This window comes from Phaeodactylum tricornutum, chromosome 11 (assembly GCF_000150955.2).
Source record: "Phaeodactylum tricornutum CCAP 1055/1 chromosome 11, complete sequence".
Classification (NCBI taxonomy): domain Eukaryota; phylum Bacillariophyta; class Bacillariophyceae; order Surirellales; family Neidiaceae; genus Phaeodactylum; species Phaeodactylum tricornutum.
Window position 1 is genome coordinate 259,799 of NC_011679.1, and position 26,286 is coordinate 286,084.

Consider the following 26,286-nt stretch of genomic DNA (forward strand, 5'->3'; position numbering starts at 1 on the left):
TCCGTAGTACGGACACATGACTGACGGTCATTTGACGACAAGCGGCATCCGAGCAATGTAACGGCTGTCAACCGTCGTATTATCTCATTTGTTCCGTAAGGGGTTTGTGTCGCAGCTTCCAAAGACTGACCATGCCGAGGAGCAGTTCTGTGCTCAAAATAAAATCCACTGCATAACGAATAAGAACTATCATGTGGACCTTTTGCCGGTTGTCCCTGTTCTTGGTAGCGGTGTTGTGGACGACGAGCCCCCATGTACAAGCTTTTCAAACCTCCGATCCATGGTCGAGATTCCGACACGGAAACTCGTTGGCGTTTCCTCCGCGTTCGTCTCCAAAAGTGAAGCTGCACGAGGCTTCGAACAACATCGATGCTTCGAATCCCAATTCCTTCACTGAGTCTGTTAACTCGTACACGGATACGAATCCCACTCGCGTATCTTCTGCGGATGCCAGGCTTTTCGAAACTCGCGAGGCCTTCGCAGTCGCAGCGACTGACTCACGGAAAGGAGCTCGTTGGGGTCGTCTCGACATCGATCACGCAAGTCCCAGTCTCGCCATGAGTGTGGCTGCGGGAAATACCTTATTGCCGAGAAATCCAGGGAACCAAGCTCGAAAGACTCAGAAAACCAAAGCAATCACGGCGACCGACTCACGGAAAGGGGCTCGTTGGGGACGTCTCGACATCGATCACGCAAGTCCCAGTCTCGCCATGAGTGTGGCTGCGGGAGCAACCCCAAAGACAACTAGTGCCGTAGTTGGAGTGCCGTCAAGAGTCCGTGGAGCTGGAGCGTCCAGTGCGTCGTCGGCGTACGAAAATTTGGCGCGGGAATGGTCGCAGATGAACAAAGGCAGAGACAGCGAAGTCCCACCAAGTGTGTCGCCTACAAGTGCCTCGAGCAAGGAAGCCGTATTCGCAGGAAATGATTCTCGGAACAGAGCTCGCTGGGGGCGTCTAGATATTGACCACGCAAGTCCAAGTCTCACCATGAGTGTGGCTGCAGGAGGCACCTCCATACAGAAAACTGATGTGAACCGAGCTCCAAAAACTCAGAAAAGCAAAACAGTCAAAGCGTCAGACTCCGGGAGAGGAACTCGTTGGGGTCGTCTTGACATTGATCATGCAAGTCCAAGCCTCACCATGAGTGTGGCCGCCGGAAACACGTTATTGAAGAAAAATCCTGCGGACCAAGTTCTAAAGACTCAGAAGAACAAAACAGTCAAAGCGACAGACCCACGGAAAGGGGCTCGATGGGGTCGGCTCGACATTGATCATGCGAGTCCAAGTCTCGCCATGAGTGAGGCTGCCGGAAACCTGTTGTTAAATAAAAATCCTGCGGATCAAGCTCTAAAGACTCAGAAAACCAATTCAATCACAGCGACAGACTCACGGAAGTTAGCTCGATGGGGTCGGCTCGACATTGATCACGCAAGTCCAAGTCTCGCCATGAGTGTGGCTGCAGGATGCACCACTATGATCAATTTACCGTCAAACGCACGGGCAGCTATCAGATCGACTACCAATGACAAGTCACAACAGCTACTCCCATCAATTCCTGGTCGTAATGCGTCTTCTTCTTACGGCAACCTAGCCGAGGAGTGGTCGCAGATGAACAAGAGCCGAGACAGTGAAGTCGCGGCTCCGTCGCTACCTCCTCCGCGATCGCAATCGGTAGCTGGGGATACTGTGTCACAGGGAAAGGTGACTAGTCCTGCTCCTAGTGCGTCTTCTTCTTACGGCAACCTTGCTGAGGAGTGGTCGCAGATGAACAAGAGCCGAGACAGTGAAGTCGCGGCTCCGTCGCTACCTCCTCCGCGATCGCAATCGGTAGCTGGGGATACTGTGTCACAGGGAAAGGTGACTAGTCCTGCTCCTAGTGCGTCTTCTTCTTACGGCAACCTTGCTGAGGAGTGGTCGCAGATGAACAAGAGCCGAGACAGTGAAGTCGCGGCTCCGTCGCTACCTCCTCCGCGATCGCAATCGGTAGCTGGGGATACTGTGTCACAGGGAAAGGTGACTAGTCCTGCTCCTAGTGCGTCTTCTTCTTACGGCAACCTTGCTGAGGAGTGGTCGCAGATGAACAAGAGCCGAGACAGTGAGGCAATGGCTTCGTAGCTGACTCGCAAAAAGGTCAATCACTGACTATCGCTGACGGGGAAGAATCGCTTGTTCAGCTGGTTATTTCTGTGACTGAAGATCAGATCCTTTAGAAAAATTTCAATTCGCTGTACCTTTTTTTGTTGGCAGCTCGGACTGGAAATACGGAGTGTACAGTTTCGACGACGAAGCGGGCTGTCTTTTGTACACAAGTTTTCTTGTATCCCATTAGAAATTGCATGTAGATAGTGTTTTGCGGTCTACCTCAGTCGACGAGGGGGGAGCATGAACCGCAATATGGGTATAGTGGCTTGAGTTTGACGCAATTAATGTACGGGACAGATGGTAACGTTAGGATTTGTTTGATCACTCCGCAACTCTTGTAGAATGATAGTTTCACGTTACGTAGTTGACTGAAAGAAATGAGTTAGCGAACTGTAAATGAAATGATCTGCTTTCACGTCAATGCATAGAGAGAGATATACTTCTTCGTGACCGACGCCTGTCAATGCGATGTCTTTTTCTTTTTTTGGTTGACTCGTATGAAACTTGGTCGAATGTGACATTAAACTCACACCATTCCCGCCCCCCTACCCCCCCCTTGAAATCTTACCGGTGAAGCGACAGAGACCCTCCATTTTTACGTTGTTGCCGACCGTCACAATTTACATTGCATCAATCTTGTGTTGAACCCAATTATAACAAGATTCTGATAGTGTGGGATGACGACTGAGACACGAGTAGCTACTATTGCAACTGAGTCGAAAGGGAAAGATGGCACAAAGCGCAAGGCCGCTCCCATCACGTTGGACGGTGAAAAGCCACAGAAAAAGTTTTATCGTCAACGCGCACACTGCAACCCGTTGTCCCACAACGATTCATTCGACTATCCAGTCAAGCCTCTTGACATTGATTGGACCGAAGATCATTTTCCTGGTCTGGAGAAAGGAAGCGTTCCCACCGTACTTGATATCGGATGTGGATTTGGTGGCTTGACAATGGCTCTCGCCCCACTTCTACCAAGCCAAATTGTTCTTGGCATGGAAATTCGTGCTAAGGTAACTGAATATGTGCGCTTACGCATTGTAGCTGCTCGGAAGGAGCAAGAAGGAAGGTACAAGAATGCCAGCGTGTTGCGGACAAACTCGATGAAATTTCTGCCCAATTTCTTTGGTAGGTCCTCTCTCGAGAAGCTCTTTTTCTGCTTCCCGGATCCGCACTTCAAGCGGAAAAATCACCCGCGTCGTATCGTTTCGGAGCGGCTTCTGTCCGAATATGCATACGTACTCAAGCCATCCGTAGGGCGTTTGTATTGTATCACTGACGTTAAGGAACTGCACGAATGGCATGTGGAAAAATGCGAAAGACACCCGTTGTTTCGACGTGTTGAAGACGAGATTGCGGAAATTGACCCGTGTGTACAAGCCATGAAAATCGAAACGGAAGAAAGTAAGAAAGTGGCCAGGGCCGGGGGCGAGAAGTATTACGCGGTCTTTGAACGAATCAGTATCGACCAGGCGACGGAAATTACCTCTACCAATTTCTTTCATTGATAATGAAGGATGCAAACAATCACATACTCTGCCGGTTTTACAGTAAGTAGGTCGACCTCGATACGTGCACTTGCCGTGTCGATTAGATGCTGACGATGGACACGTATGGCATATGCACCATCCAACTAGAAATTGTTTGCAATACTGCTGGTTGATACAACAGCTTTTAGTTACTGATTTAGAATACTCTCTGTTTTTGCTTGTTTGTGGCGAGTTGGCCACACGCTGCAGATTCGTCGTCTCCCCTAGTGGTTCGGATATGAGCAACGAGACCGAACTCGCGCAAACGCTTTTGGAACACGGACACGGCTTCCATGCTAGGTTTCGTGTATCTGTTTTGGCCAATGTCGTTGAAAGGAATCAAATTGACAACCAGCTTACATCCAGGAACCTCGTCGATGATGACCTGGGCAAAATCGACCAACTCGTCAGCCTCTTTTTCCGAATCGTTGATCCCCGAAATAAGCGCCACTTCAAGCATTGTTGTTCGAAAATTGTGTGGTCGAATGAGCAGCGTATCTATTAGACCTTGCCGCAATTCTGTCATGGCATGTTTTGTGGTGGGTACTAATTGGCGTCGCAACTCATCATTGGCCGCGTGTACGGACCAGGCTAAAACGCAATGCGCATGGGCGAATTGAAGGAAAGAATCGGGCGTGGGAGCCACAGTGGAAACCGTGACTTTAGATGCAGACAATTGAAATAGTTCCCGAGTGGTCATTATGTCGGTAGCCCGTATCACAGCATCTTTGTTATCGGCAGGTTCACCCATCCCCATGAAGACGACGTTCGTGACTGGTGGTAGATTCTTTTGTCGACAGATCTTCCGAGCAAAGAATAGCTGTGCCAAAATCTCATCCGCATTTAGCGACCTTAGCTTTCCCATTCGACCCGTTGCGCAAAAAGTGCATCCTGGAACGAAAAAGTAGTTATAAAACCGGAATTGAGGACGACGCCATACGCAACGATGAACGATGAAGAGCGGTGGGACCGTGTCATCTACTTTACCTTGTCGACATCCTACTTGGGAACTCACGCAGAGGGTACTACGCCCCCCAGTCCATGGGATTATCACTGTCTCCACTTCTAGTCCATCAGACAATCGAAGCAAGAGTTTTGTCGTGGAATCCCGACTCTGCGATATGTGCGACAGCGTCGCGACGCCTCCTTCGACTCTGCTTGGAGTATAGCTGTTGTAGAGCGAGGAGAGCCTTTCCAGAGCACCTTTGCCAAGTCTTTGTCCTCTTCGGGAAGACGCAAATAAACCTTTCAAAGTTTCAACAGTATCTTCTCCGAGATCTACGGGATCCGCAAAGAATAAAGCCGGGTCAATACCGTTGGCATAGCAATCCCAAGCCAAAAGGGCGCGTCCTCGTCCACCCATAACTTCCGCAAGCTCGCTGATTGTCAAAGACATTGCCCCTGCGGTGGAAGTCAGTCGTACCCCATTCAGCTCCTGTTTCTGTTCAATATTTTCCGAGGCAGCAGGCGGGGAGATGCTATACAGCGGCAAGCCGATCACATCGGACCTAATGAGTCCAACTGTCGACGAAGAAGTTGTGAAAGCAGTTGTGCTACTGGAACAAAGCAGCGATATCAAAAGCCCCTTCATTTAAACGATCCTTCCGAATGGCAGCTGTTGCAAGTCCTGCTTCACTCGAAGTATCCGTGTACTACCGAAGGACGACTTCTTGAAATTCACATCATTGCCTGATTTCACATTTTCGAACGAAGATGGCCATCAGAACCGTCGCCGAATGGAGCTCTGATGTGGAGCATTTTCGGAATCTGGAGTATGGAGCTGCTCGTACAATCGTTAAAATCGTCAAGAGTTTCTGGTCATAATCACTGTCCGAGATTATTCAGGGTAAACGTGACTGCAAAAGTTTCCGACTCACACTACTGCAAGCTCGGAAAAAGAGGACTGGGTCAAGCTTCGATTCGCTTTATGTTAATAATCAGCCTTCATGCAGCCGTTCTGGCGCTCTTTACAATATTTCTTTTCTTTCTTCTCTTACCGTTCGTCAGCACAAGTCTACGTTGAACTCGGGTCGCTACTAACTTTGACTCGAAACCGACGAAGCAGGCTTTGAAGCTTGCTCTGGCTTGCATCGTCGGCCTTTCCAGTCATTAATTCTTCGACAGTAACAGTGCCGAGTTCCTCTTCCATAGCAGTCAACAGATTAACATTACGTCGCCATACTTTCCCGGCATCTCCTTGGAGCAAGTCAACCGCCTTGGAAACTTCGTCCTCTCGAAGTATGTGAAACATTGGATATGGTGATCGATTTGTCCAGTTGTCAACTGCATCGTTATCGGAGCCTTCAAATTGAAACAGTGGATGAAAAGGCGCGACCTGAACAGTGTCTACCAGTTCTTGATGATCTGGTATCAACCCGTTGTCAATCATGCTAACGACCTCCAGAAAAGATTCGAAACTGGTGGGATGCAAGTCGGGGCATACCACCAACGTGGTACCAGGCTCAGCGACTCGTTCCAGAAGCTCTTGGAGAACCACGGACACTATCACTTGCTCGTCCCTCCCTCTGACTACTTCAATTTTTAGCTTGCCTTCCTTCATGGGACGCTCCGCAAAGGGGCAGAGATTCATCCCAATCACTACCCGTTGGAGCCACACCCTGGTCTGCGCATCGATTTCTCGACTCTTTGCTTCCAATTCCCTTATGAACACTTCAGAAACGTTCAGGTCATAGGACTCGATATCCTCGTCAGAACTCGAGGGCATTGACCGATAAAGACTTGTAGAATACGCTTGTGAATGATGCTGGCAAGAAGGTATCGGAAACTGTAAACGGCTAGAATCGTACATTGGAACAAGAAAGGCAAAGGCTCCGCGTGACCTTCGTGCGGAAGTCGTACCAAATCGAACGCCGGTCGACATGAGCCATAATAATGTATGATGCTTCCACATACGCATCCGGGGATGAACAAGGGGATTGACTGTGATTCTCATGAGATATTTTGCAAACGACGTTACATCAAATAGTTTTCGTCCTTCTCCATGAAATTACGAAACGATCGAGCTATTTAGCAGCGAACGAGCAAATGTTGCCGCTATTTGTGCCATACGCGAGATTTCGGGCAGAGAGCTCACGAACAGGCTGGCAATTTTGTAAGGGGAGGGTTCAGTATGTATATGATAATGCTAGAAATGAGGAAAACCGATATTTGGAAAAAAAAGTCGCAAATGAATATGTCAAGTGTATTTGGGTGAGATCTGAAAATTACTACATATCTTCACTGTCAGTTTGACTGTGAGCGCCACACGGCCTATTGACATGCATACAATTATAGATATGTCTAACGCTGGATAGACGCCTCCACAATATCTCAGTGCTATATTATACAGAGTGTTAGAAATATGTTTTTCAATCAGTTGAACGATGCTGGCTTCACATCTCGATTGCTTAGAGAACGAAAAAATGACGACGACCTGCTCGACACGAACTACATACTACAAATGTGGGCTTTCGTTTCACTACCAGGAGGTTCATGTAAATGTTTCCATTATTTTATCGTTTCACCTAACAAGAAGCAGCTGTCTTCTTATGTTTGCCCTTTTCTAAGACACGGTTTTCACCGACAGAACTCGTGTGCTCCCAGGTTCGAGTTGCTCCGCGCTGCTTGCATCTTTAAAGGCTTCTCGTTCCGCTTTCTTTCGTCGCTGTCGTTTCGCAATTCTCTTGAACAGTGTTACCAAGGGGCCGTCAACGAATTTTATACTGGATCTGGTAGACCTTGTTTCCATTTTCTTGGCCTCTTCTTGTGGCATATTGGACGAATCGTATTGATTGAAGCGTAACGATATAGTTTAGTTTCCAATCTCAGGAAATGCTCTACTCCTCGTCGAGGAATTGAAGGTCTCCGTTTGTTTTTTGGGGAATTTCATGAAATGCCTGCCCAAATCAATGTCTTGTGCATAGATGATGACCAGAATTTTCCACCTTGCGCGCAGAAAAGGCCCAAAGAGAAAAGCACAGGCGACAAGTAGCCTCGGACAATTAATATCAAGATATGGAAGACACATGGTCCGGGTGCTTTTCTGCTCTGCTCTAAGCCACTCGTCTTTTCTTGGCATTCCTGCTTTCGCGTCGCCCAGACCAGACTGTTAATCCAGGGACAACCAAACGCCGATAGCACTTACGAACGGCTGGAATAATCTGCACACACAGATATCTGCCTGTGTCATGACGGAAGACGAGAGCAAGAAAGAATCGAAAACGTACGAAGAGCGATGCGAAGCCGTGAATGTGATCTCGCATCCACTTGCGTCCAAAAAGAGCACAAAGAAAGCACACAAACTGGTCAAGAAGGCTGCGGCTGCCAAACATATCCGACGAGGCGTCAAGGAAGTCGTCAAAGGGTTGCGTAAAGGAGAGACCGGGGTCGCTATTCTTGCGGGCGATATTTATCCCGTTGACGTTATCTCGCATCTTCCGGTGCTCTTGGAAGAAAAGAATATTCCGTATGTGTTCGTTCCTTCAAAGCAAGATCTTGGGGCAGCGGCTTCTACCAAGCGCCCAACGTCATGTGTTTTGATTCGGGTGCCAAAGAAAGACTTCGATGGACAGGATCTTTACGATGCTTTGGTAAAGGAGGGGAAGGAATATGACCCTACTTCGGTAGCAGTCCGGTAGTGAAATCAACCAATTAATAAGTATGTAACTTTTAAATTCACGCACATTGCTTCGACACACCAAGTCGTACCTATACGAACCGCGCAGACTGGTTGCTTTGCCGTGGTTGGCGTGTACACTACGCGTTAAGGCCAATTGCAGAAAAATGATCACCTGAAATTCCTTCAATAACCAGTCCCAAAGATTTGTGCATAGCGTTGGGTACAGCCTTAGCACATGCAGGAGACGACTGGCCACCCGATTCCGCGTAAATCTCTTCCTCGAGAATTTTAAAAGCGTCCATCATTTCGCGGTTCTGAAAGCCGCTGAATAGCAAAACAGGAATTGGAGCAGGTTTGGATACAGCATCATTCCTCTGCGGAGGAGAAGGTATGCTATGTAATGCCTTGTCTAGAAATTCACTAAGTGGTTTCTTCAGATGCTCTGTATCATGCTCTTCGAGACGAAAGAGGCGGCAGCCACTCTGGAATGCTTGTGGAGCGCCGTCTGAGAGCATGTCTTGGATCTCGTCGTCCTCTATTCCAACCGGTATTTGGTAAAGTACGAGCAGGGGACCTGGACCATATGCGTCATCGCTAGTTTCTAATTTGACGAATTCACCGTCTCGCTCACTCAAAAAATTTGATACGGAGTCCCACAGTCCCATTTGAAGGGAGGTGCCCGAAGCGGGACGGTAGAAACTGTCTGGTCCAATCTCTCGCAATTCTTCCCATATTTTTGCGCGGTGCGCATGGCGACTTGTCCATGCGCAACAACTATGCCATTGGAAGAGAATGAGGAGTAGCAATTGAATAGCTTTTTTTAAGCCAGGATTTACCATCTTCTATCTTGGCCTCTGTGTCGAGGGGTTTGTTGATTTTCCTAGTTTCCAATCCTGCGCATCGTTTTGATTTTCCTGTGAATTGACAGTGATTGTTCGACCACCAAATTACGTGGGGTTAGGGGTATCGTCAAAGAGCCGAATTTGGAAATTGTTGTGACGCGCGTTTCGGAGCAAACGAACGATAGTGTTTCATATCGCTTGACAGTGAATGTGAATCCAATACTCGTCTAACCTGTAATTTGTTCTGGGATCCACTGCGATTCACAGATAGTGATCCTGGACCTTCGGTTTCTGTGTTTTGCTTTGACTAGTAAGGAAAAGTGGGGATGAACTTGAATCTGAACATAGAATGGCTGGATCAGTAGGTAAGGATGGCAATATTGCCCAAAAAACAATGCCATATCAAGACGTCAAGGATCGCTTTGCTCGAGACGGCTTTGTCTCCATCAGAGGCATACTTCCGACGGATATCGTAGAGGAATGGGAGGATTTTGGAATCGAGTTTTTCAGAAAAACCTTCGAGCACCTTCATGAATACGGTCATACGGCTTATCCAGAGCACTGCCGAATGCGAAACGGAGAAAAGGAATTCGCCCTTGGCCTTGGCGTAAAAAGTGGCTTTCGAGAAATCGTTATGAGGAGCCCAGGACGCTACGAGATTTCAATACTTAACAGCGTCAAAGCTGGCCAAGGTATGCCGTCATTGGTTCGAATAAAGGATCTGCTGGCGGAAACCGTGCCTATACTTTTGGAGGAAAGGTCTTGGGAGTCGCTTTCCGTTTGCAACTTGTCATTTGTTGTATCAACTCCTGGCTCAAAAGAGCAAGCATGGCATGCCGATGGTGGACACGTCAGCCTACGAGAGCATCTCCCTTGCCATGTATTTAATATTTTTGTTCCGCTGAGAAATGTTTCCTTGCAAATGGGGCCAACTGAGTTCCGTCCTGGTTCCCACATTTATACTCGCAACCTTGCGCCGATGATGCTGGCAGCCAAAGCTCGAAAGACGTTGAGGGCTCCTGCTGCTCCCTTGCTTAACAGAGGGGACATATTGGTATTTGACTACCGTGTACTCCATCGAGGACTCGCCAATCGATCCGGCTGCAATCGCTCATTCCTCGTCCTGACCGTCTCTAAGCCATGGTTCAAAGATATTTTGAACTTCCCGGCAAGGTCTATGCATAGTACGGTATCGTAGGAAACATAATATGCAAGCGTGATGACACAGAAGTCCATTCTGTTGATCCTCGTACATCTATCCTTCTGTGATCAAGGTTGGACCTCAGTTTCAACGGATCTCTTTTGAGCCATTAGTGCAGAAAAACCCTTATCGTCTTTTTCACCAAATTTCTGTACATGCCTTTAGGATACAGCATTGGGCAAAGTTGCAGTGCAGCTAGGGCATACTGTTTGTCGTCTATCCTTTTGACTAGGAGCAAAATAGTCTATCTAGTTTCTCTTGTTTCGTATATTTGGGCATATACGTGGCATGTCGCCGATATACCAACATAAAGGCCCAATCCTCTGTATATTTATCGTTCTTGACGATGACTATGACCTTTTGCAATCTGTCGTGCCTGTAATCTAGGGACATACATACTGAAAGGTCGCCCATCACGTTTTTCGGTTGTAAGCTGGATAGACTTTTGACAGAAGCTCTTTTGCACCAATTTCGTCTCGTTGGAACTTTTGTTTTCTTCACAGTACAAAGGTCATACGACGTGAAAGATGAAGTGCTGCCGGGACTACTGTAGAGGTTGTTTGGTTCCAACATGCAATTTTCAAGGTTGCTGTAGCTTCCCTCACGGCATCTGCTATACGATCATGGGCATATTGCTCGCCTTTGGTGGCGTCGTTATGAACATGTACGTAGTGCTTTCCTGTTTCTTTCAACGGATCGCACTGATTAATCCGGTGACGGGCGAACCCATTCCAGGCAGTGAACGTGGGTATGGTTTTCTAGGCCGCGAGGTGGACTATGGGCTTCAACCCGATTACCAGCAGTGCATTTACTACCCTGCTGAGGAGGAAGCAGAGATTTTCGATAGCTGGGTCAAGGCCGGAAAGGCATTTGCCTACATGGTACGTGACAGCGTTTGATTGAACACAGCCAATCTATTGTATACATCTGATCCTGACAGGTTTCCTGTTCGACTTTCATTAGAGTGGCATCTTGGGATTAGTTTGTTTCTGCGTGCTCCTATTGTCGTGCTGCGTAGCCTTTTCGCCTAGCATGTACGAGCGATGGCTCTTTTGGTTCTACATTTTTGCATCTCTTTGCATCGCGTTCAGTTTTCTCATGTTTGGATCCGAGTTTTGCAGCGAAAACAACTGCAAGATAGCCCAGGGTGGAGGCTGGGCGATTTCCACTTTTTTCTTTTGGCTGTGCTGTGCCAATACGGTCAAAAGTATGGCCCAGGCTCGACCCCCACGATCGAGGAACAACGATAATGACGATGACGATGATGCGAATAGTCTCTGGTACGATCACGAAGAAGACAAGTATCGCAAACGCCCGGGGGAGTACTACGATGACGATGGTGGCGATGAGAACGGTGACGAGGATTCGTGGGAATCCTACTACGAAGAGGATGAGGAAGAGGAAAACGTAACCACCCGACGAAAGGCAAACACCCGTGACGACCAAAGCCCCGCCAGCCAACTCCAATCACAGATACCAACTCCCCAATCGAACGTGGATCTCCTGGATGACGACTTTCATCCGGACAGTCATGCCACGGACCACAACAGTTATACTGGAAGTGCGCATCTCAACAATGATGGCGCCTCCCTGGACCAGGGCAGTTATCCAGGAGGACCGTACAAGGACGGTGAATCTACGGCTCGCAACAGTCTTTACAATGGTGGCAATTCCGTTGTCGACGCGGTCTCGATTGGTCCAAACAGCGACAACGGCGGCTCGATTCGGGATGCTTCTTCCGTACGTGAAGGCAACTACCATGGTGCTAACTCGACGGACCGGCATAGCGTCCACGGGTCTGCGGAGGATTTTAATGTCCCAGTTGACGTAGACCACAATGACGTCCACGGCCAAAACGACAGCCGTGTTCCCGTCGTCCATGCCGAAAATGGCTACTTTGACGACTCCTTCGGTAACGTGAATGCTATCGACTCCAATCGGCCAATCCCTCGAGTCGGTGACGTTGATGGTCCCACAATCACATAGGGCTTTTCCCCGGCTTATCAACAATGGCACAGCGTATCTACCCTAACTGTGGTTGAATTGTAGGACGTGCGACGGCCGTGCATTGCGCTGCATACAGAATTCTCTTTTAATCATTATTTGTGGATTGGAACCTAGGAGATTTGGTCGTGCTACGAATTAGGGCGATAGACCAATCATGTACGAGGCTGCCTACCGCCGGAAAGCGCTCGGGATGGACAGTAGTCACCTCTAGGGACTGAGCCCACTTTCGTACTCGTAAAAGGCGTCCGGGATGTCACACGGTTCTTCCCCTTCGGACAAAACGCAATCATTGCAAAACTCCAAGACTTCTTGGGGTGAATAGGAAAAGCTACCGTACCGAGAGCGGGAAAACGGAGATCGGTGAGTGACTTCTATTAGCTGCCGGCAATGCAACGGATGGCAATCGCGACACGTTGGTACGTACATGTCTTCGTACACGTCGCAGTTCCCGGTAGCGAGGCAGCGATCCGCGCAGTAGCGTGCGGGATCATCCTTGGCCAGTTTCTGATCCTTGCGGACCTGTCGGAGGTCGTCAGTCGGCTCCATCATGACGGCTTGATCGTCGCGGAGTCGGGAGAGCACGGCACCGCGGTTCTTTTCCATCCATTCACGCTCAAAGTCCTTCCGATGCTGTTCGCGATACAGTTCGTGGTCGATGAGGTCGGCAATGTGATCTTCTAAAAAGATGCGTGTGGAAGAGACGGAAGGGCGTGCGGTAGGGACTCCGACGGTAAAGGCTGCGACGGCGGTGAAGAGCACGGGCAACGAGAGCAGAACGGAAACGGTTCGCATGGTGCAGTGTAGGTTGTTGTTTTTTTAATTCTGTCTGTGAGTAGTGAGGGCTTGTGGATCCAAAAGAAAAGGAGTCGCTGCAATATCGACCACGAGTTTGTGTTCACGAAATGAAGATGATGGATTGACGATGGATTGGCACCGTTCCGTGACGCGATCGGGTAGTATTCGTAAGCGTGATGGATTTGTTCTTTCCATGTTACAGTTCGTGCGACCAATTTGGGATTGTTTCAGAATCGTATCGTGTCTGTGGAAGGCCAGATTGTTGGAACAGCTGATTCGATACCGCGACCAATCGGAACATGTAATTGGCCTACTAGAACTGTCCTGTCACTGTCCTTCCGGGCATATGGTAATGTCCGGGTATCTTGGAATTTCCGGGTTGTTCACAAACTAGAGTATGCAATGTAAAAATGTCCGTCTACGACGCCTGTCCCGCCGAGCGGGCTCTGGCGTTCCCGCCCGATTTCGGTGCGCCAACCCGTCCCCCGTCCCTCGTCGTGACGACCATGACGCCAAGCCGCGTAATCCCCCTATCAAAGACACTTTGTTGCCCAGACCGTCGAGTCCATCCGTGGCACACACACTAGAGACCCTATACATTCACGCACTTTCTACACACTTACCATGCCTGCGGTAGACACGGCAGTGTTGTCGGTATCGTCCGTAACGGACGAACAAGTACGGGAGGTAGCCTCCCTGATTCACGACGAGCTGCAGTGTGTGAGCATTGGTGGAGTCGCGCAAACGTTGGGTCTTTCGCGTACTCTCGCATCGCAGTTGCTTACCAAGGTTGCGCAAGACGAAGCCTCCGTCCATGACGACGGTAGCACGCGTGTGGAACCACGGTCCTACCGGGCGACGTACTGTGTCAGTAGCAACGAGACAGACCCCACCGCTCCGGATGTCTCCTGTACCGGTACGTCTTGCGCAATCCGTTGGCTCTAGTGGGAGTTTAAGTAGCTATTGTTACGGTGACGCTATTGCTGCTCTGTTGCTGCAATTGTTGTTGTTGTTGTTGTTGTTGTTGTGACACTGTTGCATACAAAAGGTGTATCGGTAATCTGGAAAACATCTACGACCCTCACTCTCCTGCCTGTTGTCGTCTCCTCGTCAGTCTTCAGTCTCGTGACCCGCCACGAAACGGCGGATGCCGTAGTTCGCCACAGCGTCGCACCGCGACTGCCGGAACAACCGCTCCCACTGCTCTACGCACTCTCTTTGGAAAACGAAGCCCTGTCGACGGCACACGAACGAGAAATGGCTGCGTATCGGGACATGCTCCAACAGACACGGCAACCCGACCAGGAACATGCCGGTGCCGCGTCACTCGAACGTCTCCTGCAACCGGAAGCACTGTGGGACGACGTGACTCCGGCCGAGACGGTGCGGGAGGCGTGTTACGCCACCGCGGCAACGGCCAGTCCCCATCAAGCGGACAAACACAACCAACTCAACAGTCGTAACAGCAGCAGCGTGACGGATCGCGGCAGTCGCCGTCCGCTTCCCAAAAAAGCCGTCACCGCCGCTTCGTTTTTCGGGAACCAGCCTCCGGGGAACACTCGTAGTGCACGCACCGCCACAGCCACCCCGCCGGCATCCCGGACCCTGGTGTCCACCACAAAACCAGTCAAGTCCGCTGCGAAACCAAACGTGGCGGCGTTGGACGAAAAGGAAAACAACCGGGATGACCTTGTGGGTAACGCCGACGACTTTGTGGGAGACTTGGACGACAATGACGATGACAGCGTGCCGGGAGACGCCGCACCCGCCGTTCCCGCGGAACACGTACCCCGACGTCCGTCCAAGCGGGTCCTGATTCCGGACAGCAGCGACGACGAAGCCGACACTCCCGAGGAATCCGCCGCCACCGGGAAGACCACCCACGAAACTTTGCTGGTCGATGCAGCACCGCCCGTCAAAGGTGCCATGGACGACTTTGCCCAGAAAGCGGCCCCCCTACCAGGCAATCTACCGTCTCGGCGACGCCGACGCAAGGTCACCAAGGAAAAGACGACGGTCGATCCCAACGGATTTTTGCATACCGAGATACAGGAAGTCTGGGAAGATATCCCTTCGGATGAAGAAGAAACCCAACTTGTAGGATCGCCAATTGCCAAGGCCGCCCCGCCCGCCAAAAAAACGTCGACGGTCAAAGCAGGAATGAAACAAAAGAGTTTGGCCAATTTCTTTCAGAAAAAATAGGTGCGGGATAGAGGTACACACGAATACCGCTGCCAAACACTGCATGCGGGCTACTTTCTTAAAAACTCGCACAAGTGTTTTGCTATCTCTATGTTTTGTAAAAGGCCATATACCGCTATACGATAGCGTCGGCCGAAAGCTGGCCAAACTTACTCGCCATGTCTTCGTCTTTGCTGCTACTCTTCTGCCCCTTTTTCTTGCCCATGTAGAAGCTCTTGTTCAGAGCATTGGGGTCCAACAGTGCGCTCACACAAACCCGAGCCACGTCGTCGCGTGAAACAGCCGACAAGTCGTTCGTGGAGGATTGCAAATCAATCGTACTAGCTTCGCCCGAAGGAGACTCGTTAAAGCCGCATACCCGGACGATGGAATAACTCAAACCACTCTGCTTCAGGATTTCTTCGCCGCGGTATTTGTAGTACGTCTCTTCCGGACTCCGACTCGTCTTATCTCGAGTCGACGACCACAAAGCCGAGTCACTCAAGATTTGATAGCTCCCCGTGGACGACTCGTTCCCGTTCGCTGCAAGTAGTTGCCGGGCTTCGTGACGCACCATCCCGTTCGGGACAACTGGTGGAATCCGCGCGTCGCTCAAGTAGACAAACTCGGGCTCGGGTTGAGCTCGATACAGCTTGATGTAGGAAAAGGCCAAGTAAAAGCTGTTTCGTTCCGATTGCTCCAGCTTGTTCTTGAGTTCGTTGCCGGAACTACGGTACCGAAAACCAATGTTCCGAACATCACCGCCGCGGAACTGGGGAATACTCTCGTCTTGACCGACCAGTTTGCTGGAAGCAGTTCGGACCGGTGTAAAATTCTCAAACGGTAATCTGACGGTGACGAACTTGTTTTTCGATTTATTGCGCCCGATTGGCTTTGTACTAGTGGAGAACTGGCAAACGTACTCGATACCGTCCGTATAAAAAGCCCTCGTTCGAACAAATGCTTCGTACGTGCCACCATCAGAACAAACGCGACAGATAAATCCAGCAAAGCCGTTGCTGAGATCAATCCCGTTGTCGGGATCTTCGCGAGCACGCAAACGGCTACTGGTAATGGCTGCTTCTCCGCCTGCGTTGCCACTGGTAGCCTTAGGGACACGACCGACAAAAACGGCGTGGCGGAACTTGTTTCGGATCCACTGCACCTGTGTTTTTACCGACGAGTCCTGGCGCTTTTCGAGACCAACAATGTCGTATTCCTCGTCGTAGTCGGCGTATTCGTCTTCGTATTCCCCCTCGTCCATGTCGTCGTCTTCATCATAATCTTCTTCGTTGTATGAATAATTAGATGTGTAATCCTTTCTTTCGCCTTCAGCTGTTTCCGAAAAATCGTCCCCTACATCATCCAAAGCGAACAGATTAAAGTCGTCGGGTCTGCTTTGGAACTTGAACAAGGATCGCTTCGCCGCTTGTGACGTTCCATAATCGGCGTGTCTAACGTGCTGGTAGGCCCGTACTAAGTTTTGCATGCCAAGACAGTCTACCTGTTCGGCTAATCGCGCTCGCAATTCTAACACCGATTCCAGCTGCTCCCATTCCACATCGTTCGCTTTGCTATCGAAAATGTCCTTTATCGAGTCGTCCCGACTTTCCAGGGTCTCTTTCATGAAATCTTGAAACCTTTGCTGAAACTGGTCTTCATCGGGTCGTGGCGCACTGGCACAAAAGACAATCTTGTCGAAAAATGCATGTAAGACGTCGGAGTTATGGGGAATGGAATGTTTCAAAATCAACGTACCTTGTCTACATCCGTCAAAGCATATTCCAGACTGTCCATGTTACCTAAATCTCCCTGACAGTATGTGACACCCGTTCCTAGCATATTCAGCGTCTTGGTGTACAAGTCGCGCACCAGCACACGGACACGGAAACGACCATCAAGCAAAAGTCGGCGGACGACGAGACGACCAACTTCGCCAGTCGCCCCAACCACCAAAACCTCCGGCACAAAATCATCCTGATCCAGTCGTTCCAGTGTTCGTTCCGAAAAAACATTTGTACCATCAACCAATCTATCATCCAAGTAGTACATAGTTCGCTTTTCTGTCTTCGCTACCGAAGAAATCGAGGTGATAGCCGTATCGAGTTGTTTGCGGAGATTCTGACCAGCCTTGAATGGATTCAGTTTGTCCAGTAGACTGTTGCTATTATCGTGAGTTTCGCCAATTGGCTTTTTATTCTTGTCTCTCATACGTTCCCCAATTTCCTTGACTAGTTCCTCTTTGTTTTTCTTTCGGTCGTCGAGACTAGGTTCGCCAGCACGACTACCTGGCTTTTTCTTTTTCTTCCTTTTCGGAAGGTTTTTCGATGCCTCCTCGTTTTGGGGAGCTTTGTCCTCGTCGCCACTATTTGATGCCCAGAGATACGTTCGGGCATGCTCTTTTGCGAAAGTGTGTAGCGATTCATGATCAAGATTCCATCGTGAAGTTCGTGGTATTATGTTTTGGCTCTGCGGAGAGAAGCTCAAGACAAAAAACCTTTTTTGGATTGTACTGCAAGACCCAATAAGCAGTACGAGAACAATTCCGGCAACTCTCCAAGCCGATTTTCGATCCGCCGACGTCGTCATAATGAAACGGTCGGTCGGTCGGTTGGTCAACACGCGATCTGGGTCAGTTTTGGAGGCAGAGGCTAAACAGGTGAATCAAAACTGCAATGAAGAAAAGAAAGATAGATTTCTTTGAACGTTCCCGGGCATCACGACGACAGTGATGTGAACAGATTTGTCGATGAAGGAAGCTACGGTAACTAATCAGGGAGATTGGTTTCACTGTCACGGTCAACCGAAACATTCAACCCTAGCCCTAAATTTCACTCGACAAAAAGTTGTAAATTTGTGTCAGTCAACAGTCGCTCTTCGTTTTTGACCGATTCGACATTCCAGATTCCATCCGCGGAGAAATAATAGGTTATTCTCCGCGAGACGTCCCCTTTTGATTCGATGTAGTTCTGCGCTGTTCACGTCTCAATCGAAACAGATTTTTTGTTTCGTCAGCCAAAGTCTCTCTTACAATCTCCTTTTACAGTACCAACAATGGAAGACCTCTCGACTGCATCCCCCATCCTGGTGGCTTCGGCTACCGCAACAACGGGTACTGCTACCGTTAAGGCCTTGTCGGACATGGGAGCGTCGGTGCGTGCAATGGTCCGCAAGGTCGATGATCCGCGTGCCGTCGAGCTCGCTAAACTGCCCGGCGTGTCGCTGATCGAAGCCGACTTTGACGATCACGACAGCGTCAAGGCCATGTTGAAAGGTATCCAGCGTGCGTTACTCGTGACTGGTGCCTTTGCGTACGAGCAGTTCGAACGGGAGGCGTTCTTTATTGAGGCTGCCCACGCCGAAGGCGTCGAATGCGTGGTGCGGATTTCCACGGGGAGCTTCCTGATCAAACCCGGAACCAAAGGCGCCTACGGCCGCACTCACCATGGACTCCAGGCATTTTGTGACGTGGGTGGATATCCCGTCGTACATCTTAATCCCAATTGGTTCTTTACCAACTGGATGGGATCTGCCGCCGAAGCCCGAACTACCGGGACCATTACCCAGCCAGTCAAAGGCGACGGTCCTCCGATGGCCATGATTGACCCCCGGGATATTGGCACCGCCGCAGCGACTATTCTCACGCAAACAACGGAAGGTCTCCAGCCTTTTCTCACCAAGAAATACATTGAAATCCACGGCCCAGCAATGGTCAATTTTGCCGACAAGGCCGCGGCTTTGAGCAAAGCTCTCGGTTACCCGATTACGATCAATACGGTTCCCCGTGAAGGCTTTCTCCAGGCACTCATGGGTATGGGTCTCCCCCGTGTCTTTGCCAACAGTTTTTTGGAAACAATCGAACAAGTGGATGGTGTGGTGCCCCCTGGATACGAAGGCTACGGACCGGACTTGGGTCGCGATGCCTGGCCCGTCGAGTCCAGCCCCGAGCTCTTGGCCGTCTGGAAACCGCAGTACGATGTCAACGCGTGGGCTGCTTCGGATGCCGTGCAAGCCGCGTTCAAGCGCACCTAGGAGGAGCAGAAACGTAGATAAATTGACTTAAGGGCCAGTATCCCCATAACCTCAGTAGGGGTTTTGCTTTGCCATGACTGTACAGACTCACCCGGCGGTCATTCCGGAACACAAATCAAGTTTTTAAAAACTTGATATTGACTGTGAGAATATGCAGCTTCGATTCTCCAATGGATAATTTTGATAAACTGGTCCGTGGGGAGTGATGAGGTTAGACGCTTAAGGCACAAAAGCTATCTTCATCCTCCACAAATGACCTGGAAAGCTGTCTCTCCAATTTTGCAGCCACCAACAAACAAATGCAATGCCTGACTGCTTGATGAGATGTATTAGATTAAGCGGCCGATGCCGTATAAACGATTCCAACCCCAAACTTAACGAACACCTTCCAATCCAGTCCTCTCCCTCTTAAATCACCACATACCTTGTGATTCTATCTCACTAAATGTATGCAGCATTCGTTGGTAGTGCTTCCCAACCGTCGGTTGTTGTGAGGAGCGAACGGTAGAGGGAGGGTTTATCTACATTATGGTACCAGTATAGCGACAAAAACAATAAAACATGACACAACAGCAACTGTAATGTAACTACTTTTTGAAAATCCGGGTTTTTATAATAAAACATCCAACATTTTCGAAACACGACACACAAAAAGATCCCTCTGTAAAAGTACCATGGCGAAGCAGCTCGTCTGGGGAGCCGTTCTTTCGGCGGTGCTTTTGTTATTGTGCTGGCGCTTCAAAAGATCATTAGATGATCGTTTGATTGCATCGTTAGGTGAGCCTTCGAGGCTGGTTGTCCAAAGTTCCTCGCCAAAGAGTTCAAGCAAACCAACACCTACGCTGGACCAGAGCCCCCACCACTCTTTTCTACGCAAACTAGGAGTAGACGATCACGATGGCGATGGAGGCGATGTTCATAACGGCAAAGTCCTTTACGTTCACATTGTTCCACATACGCACGACGATGTGGGATGGCGTAAAACCGTTGAGCAATATTACTACGGCCTCAACAATTCCATCGATACTAGAGGTAGCGTACACTCCATCATCACGACCGCCGTGGAATCACTTTTGGACGATCCAGCGCGTACCTTTACGTACGTGGAAATGAAATTTCTCTCCATATGGTGGAAGTCTCAAAGTGACCAAATGAAAGACAACGTTCGCTACCTAATTGCCAACAAGCAGCTATCGATTGTCAACGGAGGTTGGTGTATGCATGACGAAGCGGCGCCCCACTATATCGGGATGATTGATCAGACAAGCTTGGGACATGAATTCCTTACTCGTGAGTTAGGAGTGATACCTAAGGTTGGCTGGCAACTCGATCCTTTCGGTCACTCCGCGACGCAGGCATCCTTGATGTCGCGTGGTATGGGATTCGATGCACTATACTTCGGTAGGATTGATTATCAGGATTTACGGCTGAGGCAGTTAACACGTCAGTGCGAGGGTTTGTGGAACGCATCAAGAGAGTCGTCAGACATCGCATTACCAATCTTTTGGGGGCTGACGGGAAGCTATGGAGGAAACTATGGTGCCCCGCGAGGTTATTGTTTCGACGTATTGTGTCAAGATGAACCTCTGGTCGGTGCCAACGAAACGAGACTACGGGAACGGCTTCGTACGTTTTTGGAAGATGTGCGTATACAGAGTGATCGTACCCAGGGTGATCACGTTATGGTGACAATGGGTGAGGACTTTAACGTAAGTGGTGGGGGTGAAAAGATCGATGCAAGGATGCTGCCAAATTGTCAGTAGGATTCCTGACCTGCATTTTTATCTCCAAATTCCAGTACATACAAGCGCATTTAAATTTTGCAAATATGGATCTATTGATAAACTCGATTATGAGCTACCAGCATTGGAAGATTCTGGATATACCGTCTATCTTTGGTCCCCAGTACGATCGAGTCGACATCTTCTATTCAACACCGGACTACTACACAGAGATGAAGTACAAAGAGACGGTCCGTGTTCGCAATAGACCGCGGACTATGCAACGCGGGACATCCAATTCAGCTGTAGGACAACAAGGACAACACGTGTCGGAGAGTCCAGTCTGGGTAGTCAAAACGGACGACTTCTTCCCGTATTCTGATTGTGAGCATTGTTTCTGGACAGGTTATTTTACCTCTCGTGCATCTTTCAAACGGTTTGAACGTGTTTCGTCTTCTTTTCTTCTGGCTGCCCGACAAATTGAGGCATTGTGGAGTGGACAGAGTAACAGCACGGGTCAAGGTATGGAAAGTCGTCCCCTGTTTGCACTCGAGGATGCTTTGGGTATTGCGCAGCATCATGATGCCGTGTCTGGTACGGCAAAGCAACACGTAGCGGATGATTACAGTTTCAAATTACAAACTGGTTTGGATCTTGCTTCCAAGTTTGTGGCAAAGACATTAAAGAATACGCTGATATCGGACTCAGGGCTGCTGGAAAACTTGACTTTCTGTCACCAGTTGAATGAATCTATTTGCGATCTTTCACAGGATGCCACGAAGTCTCTTGGCAAGGATCTTTATGTTGTTGTTTACAATGCAAAAGCCTCGGAGGTATCCAGCATTATCCGACTACCGGTCTCTACTAACCAAACGTACCTTGTTGAGCGTGTGGAGCGTAACGCAACGGTCGCGAGGTCGAGACTTGTGGAGACTGTACAAGCCGTCAACCTCCGGACTACTGACAAACCGAGGTATACCGTTATGTTTGACACTGGTCCCCTTCCTCCCATTGGTGTTGCTTTATTCCGCGTATCTATGACAAATAAAGTCTTCTCTAGTTCTTTGAGATCGAATGATTTGACGGAAACTCGACGTCTCTTTCGAGCTGCCGACGGCAAAGATGTTGTAGTATCGAATGAACTTCTCTCAGTAACCTTTGACAGCTCTACTGGAATGATGAAACAGGTATTCTCTCAGAATGTGAGCCTTCTGCTTACGCAGGAATGGGGGTACTACACGTCTTTCGACTCGGACTATGATAGAACGGAAGTGCCCTCTTCACGTGCCGATCAAAATTCAGGAGCCTATGTGTTTAGACCAAGCACTCCTGAAGAAAAGCTTAAGTTGATGAATGCGTCGCCTAGCGGTGCAAAGTTCGTCGATACGTCGGTGGGAACTGAAGTACACGTAGCATTTGATGCGCCCTGGATTAGGCAAGTGACTCGCATACTGAAAGGTCAGCCATACGTGGAAATCGAGTATACCATCGGTCCAATTCCGATCGATGATGGGCGCGGAAGGGAGATTGTGAATCGATACATAACTCCAATTAAATCCGAAGGCAAGGTGTACACAGACTCGAACGGTCGCGAGTTTCTGGAGCGACGCCGCAATTACCGTCCAAGTTGGTCTTTGGAGGTTTACGAACAAGTGGCCGGGAACTACTACCCGATCAACGCAGCCGCTTATATTGAAGACAGCGACGCGGCTTTGTCAGTGGTCGTGGATCGGTCCCAAGGTGGTGGCTCTATTATAGATGGAACGTTGGAGTTCATGGTGCAGCGTCGGACTGTGGCGGACGACTTTCGGGGAGTAGACGAACCGTTGAACGAGACGTGTGGCGGTATGGAGCCGTATCCTCCGTACGGGGACGCAAAACGCGTGGGTGACGGCGTGGTGATTCGTGGCGTCCATCGGCTATTGGTGGGAGCAAAAGGGGCTGGGTTGGCTAGATCCCAGATGGACGCCACGTTTGCGGAGCCATTAATCTTTGTGGCATCGTCGCCCAAACCGTCTACACCAGTAGGCGCACTAGTCGCTACGCAATCATCTCTTTCCGCTCTGCAATTATCGTTGCCATCAAATGTAATGTTGATAACGTTGATGCGTCTTCAGGATCGGGAGCGACCGACTTGGCTCCTGCGATTGGGTCATCAGTACGCTGCGGGTGAACACGAGGTTCTTTCTCAGCCGGCCAAGGTAAATCTCGCCACGTTTCTAGTGGATTGGGATGTGTCCAAGATCGAGGAAAAGACCCTGTCGGGCAATCGGGATTGGGACGTTTACACGAAAGAACGCTACGACTGGACGGGAGAGCTAGACGCGAGTGAGACCACTGATGCTCCCATAGACTCTATAGTTGTCCTCCAACCTATGCAGATTCGCACCTTTGAAATTACCGTGACGGCCAAGACATAATGGAATCCGACCAAACGCTACTTTCTTTATAACTAAAGGTGTTTTTATAGTGTATAGATATTGAAGGGAGACGGAATATGACTACTCGCCTCGCTGCCTTCGCGACCGTTTCAAGGGAGGTTCGTCGGAACGATCGTTCTCAGTGGGATGATTATGCAGCAATGCGAATGAAAATCCCGAGCGCTCTGGAGGTGGGCCCCCGTCGTCCCATCCTTGCACGGCCCACCCCATCGCGCCAAAGGCCTTGCTGCCGTAGCCCGCTTTCCATCCATTTCGTCCGTAAGCGACGGCCAAGCCAGCGTATTTCCCACCCGCACTACTGGACGATACAATCCCAGCCCGTAATCCAACGTGATTCGATACGGCCGGAACGTGCTGATTCGGTTTTCGTGGTTGTTCGGCGCGGGGAGTGGCGAGTTTGACTTCTACGCGGCGGCCCTGTACCTGAAGCGGTTGGGCGTCAACGGCTTTCTGGGCGCCGTTGGATCCGTCTTCGAAAGTAACGAAACCGAAACAGCGCGAGCGCATCGTTGTCTGGTCCATCATGACGATGGCATCCGTGACGGCGCCGAAGGGTTCGAACAAGTCTCGGAGTCCGTCCCGATCAATGTGCGGAGGAATTCCCCCCACGAATACCTTGTTGCCCATTTGTTCGGGAGTAAGATCCTCGCCCCCCACACTGTTTCCTCCAAGCGGATTCGGGCGTTCCGAGGCGTTGGGCACGGGATGCGCGGAAGGGTCGGCACCGTGGCTGGCGTCGCGTCCGTGAATCGAGGGCGGTGCCACGCCTCGGGCTTGTGCGCGCTTGACGTCCACAATTTTGTGATTAATTTCGTGCGAGTCTTCGTCCATGACGAGATCGACCGTGGCGTGATCGGCAAAGACGACAAAGGCGAATCCGCGGGGATCTCCCGTGTGTCGATCCCGCATGACTTCGACGGACACGACGGAACCGTACTGCTCAAAGTGCCAACGCAGACTCTCTTCGGTGGTTTGCCAGGAAAGACCCCCGACGAAGATCTTCCCGGCGTCCGTGTTGACGGGAATGTTCGGCGGTCTGCTGCTGGAGTCATTCACCGTCGCCGGACCGCTGCCGCTGTTGCTCACCGGGCCGTAGTAGTCGCTCATGGAGAGTTAGTGCCGCGCTGTTCTTCGGGCTGGTTGGGTCTGTCTGGGTGCCGTGCGTTCGCAATTTTGACTGTGCCAACGAAACCTACGGGGAGAAGAGACACTACAAGAATAGAACACTGGCAGATACCGACTGTGAACAGAAACGCCGTCCACCGATCATGCAGAGATGATTTTGACAGGAAATAGTCCACACCTCCCGCAGGTCGTAAAATCCCGGAATGGGATTTCAATCGTTTCGACGTTTCGGTGCAAGGCTCCATGTTGCTTGAAAGGGGTGGGATGACATACAGACATCTTAACGACAGCAAAATTATAAATTATAATGTCGAACAGTCTAATTTATTTGAATCAAATAGTGTCTCAAGATACAACATGTGTAAAGAATAATAATTGACTCTGAACGCTGCTGTTTTACGTATATATCATAAATTGTCATACGCATAACATGATCAATAAATCACACAGACTGCCAGACACGGAAGAGGATTTTCACAATCCGCATACTCTATGAGCACCTCACTGTCAATTCGTCTACCGTAGGGTATTTTTCTCTGCGTTCCACTTTTTCTCGACCATGGCGACAACTACGGAGTACGCAGACAACAGCGAAGAGACTTGCTGGTCTCTAGCCCGGTCTTCCGGGACTATACTAGCCGCTAGCCTTGTTTTGCTAGTCACTACCCTCCTGGAAGCTTCGGTAGCGGAAGGCAGTCCCTTGGAACATCTCGGTACGTGCGCTTCCGTTGTCTCTTTCCCTGAACCATTGCTGTCATTGAGGGAATTGGAGTCGCTCATCAGTTACACTGCTATCTTGCGTCGCTCCAGGTAGACGTCCCATGGGACGTGATCTCGGATCCTGGCTCCTCCACTACGTGACACAAAATGTTGGGGTGCAGGGTTACGACCCGGTCCTCGGGGCGTTCTCACCACCTTTGCGTTTGCGCGTACACCTGGCCGCCGTTGCCTTTTTGTGGGCAATGCTCCTCTACGTCTGGCCCGTCTTTGGAATTCCTGACGTTTGCGGGCCCTGGCGTCTCACAATCAGTGTCTGGCAAGCCGCACTGGTCACCATAGCCACCTATCGATTTGGTCTCTACGTGATCCACACCGTGATGCCCGGGGTTTCCGACCCTGGTGGACCCCGTCCGCACAAAATTCAACGCCAGCCCGTCTGGAAGGATTGTCTACACCACTTACCGTCCGAAACCACGTGGACCTACCTGACGGCGCAAGATTCGCATCGGCGGAGCGCCGAACGCTTTGCAGGAACGGGAGCCGCCTTGACCGGTGAACCATCTGGACGAGACGTGTGGAGCGAGCAACCTCTCTCGAAGTCGCAAGTAGGGGCGAATACGAAGAATCGAATAGACGAATCGGCAGTGCAAGGAATGGCGTGGGGAGGACGCCAACCTGGATTCAATCCAGCTGTGAATCCCAACAGGTCCGTTTTTTCGATTGCTTGTTATTGGTGTTGTTCTATTGCGATAGTTGGCGTGGTTAGTATAATACTCTTTTGTCCCCAACTGATACTCACGCGTTTATTACTTTTTTGTGGATTCTCAATTCTATCCGTCACTTCTGCCGTGGCCAGCTGTGACGCACCGCACCGGGCCCAACTCATTCGCGAATACATTGCTTCGGGCAAGTCACCCCCTTCCAACCAACCCG

The 26,286-nt window shown here is 50.0% G+C and overlaps 15 protein-coding genes across 15 annotated transcripts; 9 read left to right on the forward strand and 6 right to left on the reverse strand.

Annotated features, from left to right (window-relative positions):
• Positions 1 to 134: 134 nt before the first annotated feature.
• PHATR_46711 (predicted protein) lies at positions 135 to 2,114 on the forward strand (the record flags this gene model as incomplete). Its single annotated transcript, XM_002185633.1, has 1 exon — positions 135 to 2,114. The coding sequence occupies exon 1, from the start codon at positions 192 to 194 to the stop codon at positions 2,112 to 2,114; it is 1,923 nt and encodes a 640-aa protein (XP_002185669.1). The 5' UTR covers positions 135 to 191.
• A 704-nt stretch (positions 2,115 to 2,818) lies between these two features.
• Positions 2,819 to 3,799, forward strand: PHATR_46712 (predicted protein; the record flags this gene model as incomplete). The annotated part of the gene is made up of 1 exon (XM_002185634.1): positions 2,819 to 3,799. The coding sequence occupies one exon, from the start codon at positions 2,819 to 2,821 to the stop codon at positions 3,647 to 3,649; it is 831 nt and encodes a 276-aa protein (XP_002185670.1). The 3' UTR covers positions 3,650 to 3,799.
• A 28-nt stretch (positions 3,800 to 3,827) lies between these two features.
• PHATR_13537 (predicted protein) lies at positions 3,828 to 4,796 on the reverse strand (the record flags this gene model as incomplete). The annotated part of the gene is made up of 2 exons (XM_002185813.1): positions 3,828 to 4,561; positions 4,658 to 4,796. Coding segments are annotated over 2 exons (873 nt in total), but the record flags the coding sequence as incomplete, so codon positions are not given.
• Positions 4,797 to 5,684: 888 nt separating this feature from the next.
• On the reverse strand, positions 5,685 to 6,551 carry PHATR_36742 (predicted protein; the record flags this gene model as incomplete). Its single annotated transcript, XM_002185814.1, has 1 exon — positions 5,685 to 6,551. One exon carries the CDS (start codon positions 6,549 to 6,551, stop codon positions 5,685 to 5,687), a length of 867 nt encoding a protein of 288 aa, XP_002185850.1.
• A 1,306-nt stretch (positions 6,552 to 7,857) lies between these two features.
• Positions 7,858 to 8,307, forward strand: PHATR_36743 (predicted protein; the record flags this gene model as incomplete). Its single annotated transcript, XM_002185635.1, has 1 exon — positions 7,858 to 8,307. One exon carries the CDS (start codon positions 7,858 to 7,860, stop codon positions 8,305 to 8,307), a length of 450 nt encoding a protein of 149 aa, XP_002185671.1.
• A 118-nt stretch (positions 8,308 to 8,425) lies between these two features.
• On the reverse strand, positions 8,426 to 9,127 carry PHATR_36744 (predicted protein; the record flags this gene model as incomplete). The annotated part of the gene is made up of 1 exon (XM_002185815.1): positions 8,426 to 9,127. One exon carries the CDS (start codon positions 9,125 to 9,127, stop codon positions 8,426 to 8,428), a length of 702 nt encoding a protein of 233 aa, XP_002185851.1.
• A 212-nt stretch (positions 9,128 to 9,339) lies between these two features.
• PHATR_46716 (predicted protein) lies at positions 9,340 to 10,328 on the forward strand (the record flags this gene model as incomplete). The annotated part of the gene is made up of 1 exon (XM_002185636.1): positions 9,340 to 10,328. Exon 1 carries the CDS (start codon positions 9,480 to 9,482, stop codon positions 10,326 to 10,328), a length of 849 nt encoding a protein of 282 aa, XP_002185672.1. The 5' UTR covers positions 9,340 to 9,479.
• A 626-nt stretch (positions 10,329 to 10,954) lies between these two features.
• On the forward strand, positions 10,955 to 12,408 carry PHATR_46717 (predicted protein; the record flags this gene model as incomplete). The annotated part of the gene is made up of 2 exons (XM_002185637.1): positions 10,955 to 11,212; positions 11,295 to 12,408. The coding sequence occupies 2 exons, from the start codon at positions 10,955 to 10,957 to the stop codon at positions 12,315 to 12,317; spliced, it is 1,281 nt and encodes a 426-aa protein (XP_002185673.1). The 3' UTR covers positions 12,318 to 12,408.
• A 137-nt stretch (positions 12,409 to 12,545) lies between these two features.
• On the reverse strand, positions 12,546 to 13,229 carry PHATR_46718 (predicted protein; the record flags this gene model as incomplete). The annotated part of the gene is made up of 1 exon (XM_002185816.1): positions 12,546 to 13,229. The coding sequence occupies exon 1, from the start codon at positions 13,128 to 13,130 to the stop codon at positions 12,546 to 12,548; it is 585 nt and encodes a 194-aa protein (XP_002185852.1). The 5' UTR covers positions 13,131 to 13,229.
• A 314-nt stretch (positions 13,230 to 13,543) lies between these two features.
• PHATR_46719 (predicted protein) lies at positions 13,544 to 15,335 on the forward strand (the record flags this gene model as incomplete). Its single annotated transcript, XM_002185638.1, has 3 exons — positions 13,544 to 13,691; positions 13,771 to 14,049; positions 14,248 to 15,335. The coding sequence occupies 3 exons, from the start codon at positions 13,544 to 13,546 to the stop codon at positions 15,333 to 15,335; spliced, it is 1,515 nt and encodes a 504-aa protein (XP_002185674.1).
• A 62-nt stretch (positions 15,336 to 15,397) lies between these two features.
• Positions 15,398 to 18,004, reverse strand: PHATR_46720 (predicted protein). Its single transcript, XM_002185817.1, has 2 exons — positions 17,073 to 18,004; positions 15,398 to 17,007 (listed from the first exon to the last, which is right to left on the reverse strand). Exons 1-2 carry the CDS (start codon positions 17,901 to 17,903, stop codon positions 15,451 to 15,453), a joined length of 2,388 nt encoding a protein of 795 aa, XP_002185853.1. The 5' UTR covers positions 17,904 to 18,004; the 3' UTR covers positions 15,398 to 15,450.
• A 359-nt stretch (positions 18,005 to 18,363) lies between these two features.
• PHATR_46721 (predicted protein) lies at positions 18,364 to 19,391 on the forward strand. Its single transcript, XM_002185639.1, has one exon. It carries the CDS (start codon positions 18,369 to 18,371, stop codon positions 19,344 to 19,346), a length of 978 nt encoding a protein of 325 aa, XP_002185675.1. The 5' UTR covers positions 18,364 to 18,368; the 3' UTR covers positions 19,347 to 19,391.
• Positions 19,392 to 20,278: 887 nt separating this feature from the next.
• Positions 20,279 to 23,376, forward strand: PHATR_52108 (glycosyl hydrolase/mannosidase; the record flags this gene model as incomplete). Its single annotated transcript, XM_002185640.1, has 3 exons — positions 20,279 to 21,055; positions 21,145 to 21,322; positions 21,410 to 23,376. Coding segments are annotated over 3 exons (2,922 nt in total), but the record flags the coding sequence as incomplete, so codon positions are not given.
• A 501-nt stretch (positions 23,377 to 23,877) lies between these two features.
• Positions 23,878 to 24,789, reverse strand: PHATR_21039 (predicted protein; the record flags this gene model as incomplete). Its single annotated transcript, XM_002185818.1, has 1 exon — positions 23,878 to 24,789. A coding segment is annotated over exon 1 (738 nt), but the record flags the coding sequence as incomplete, so codon positions are not given.
• Positions 24,790 to 25,192: 403 nt separating this feature from the next.
• On the forward strand, positions 25,193 to 26,276 carry PHATR_46724 (predicted protein; the record flags this gene model as incomplete). The annotated part of the gene is made up of 3 exons (XM_002185641.1): positions 25,193 to 25,346; positions 25,444 to 26,059; positions 26,210 to 26,276. Coding segments are annotated over 3 exons (837 nt in total), but the record flags the coding sequence as incomplete, so codon positions are not given.
• Between the last annotated feature and the right edge of the window lie 10 nt (positions 26,277 to 26,286).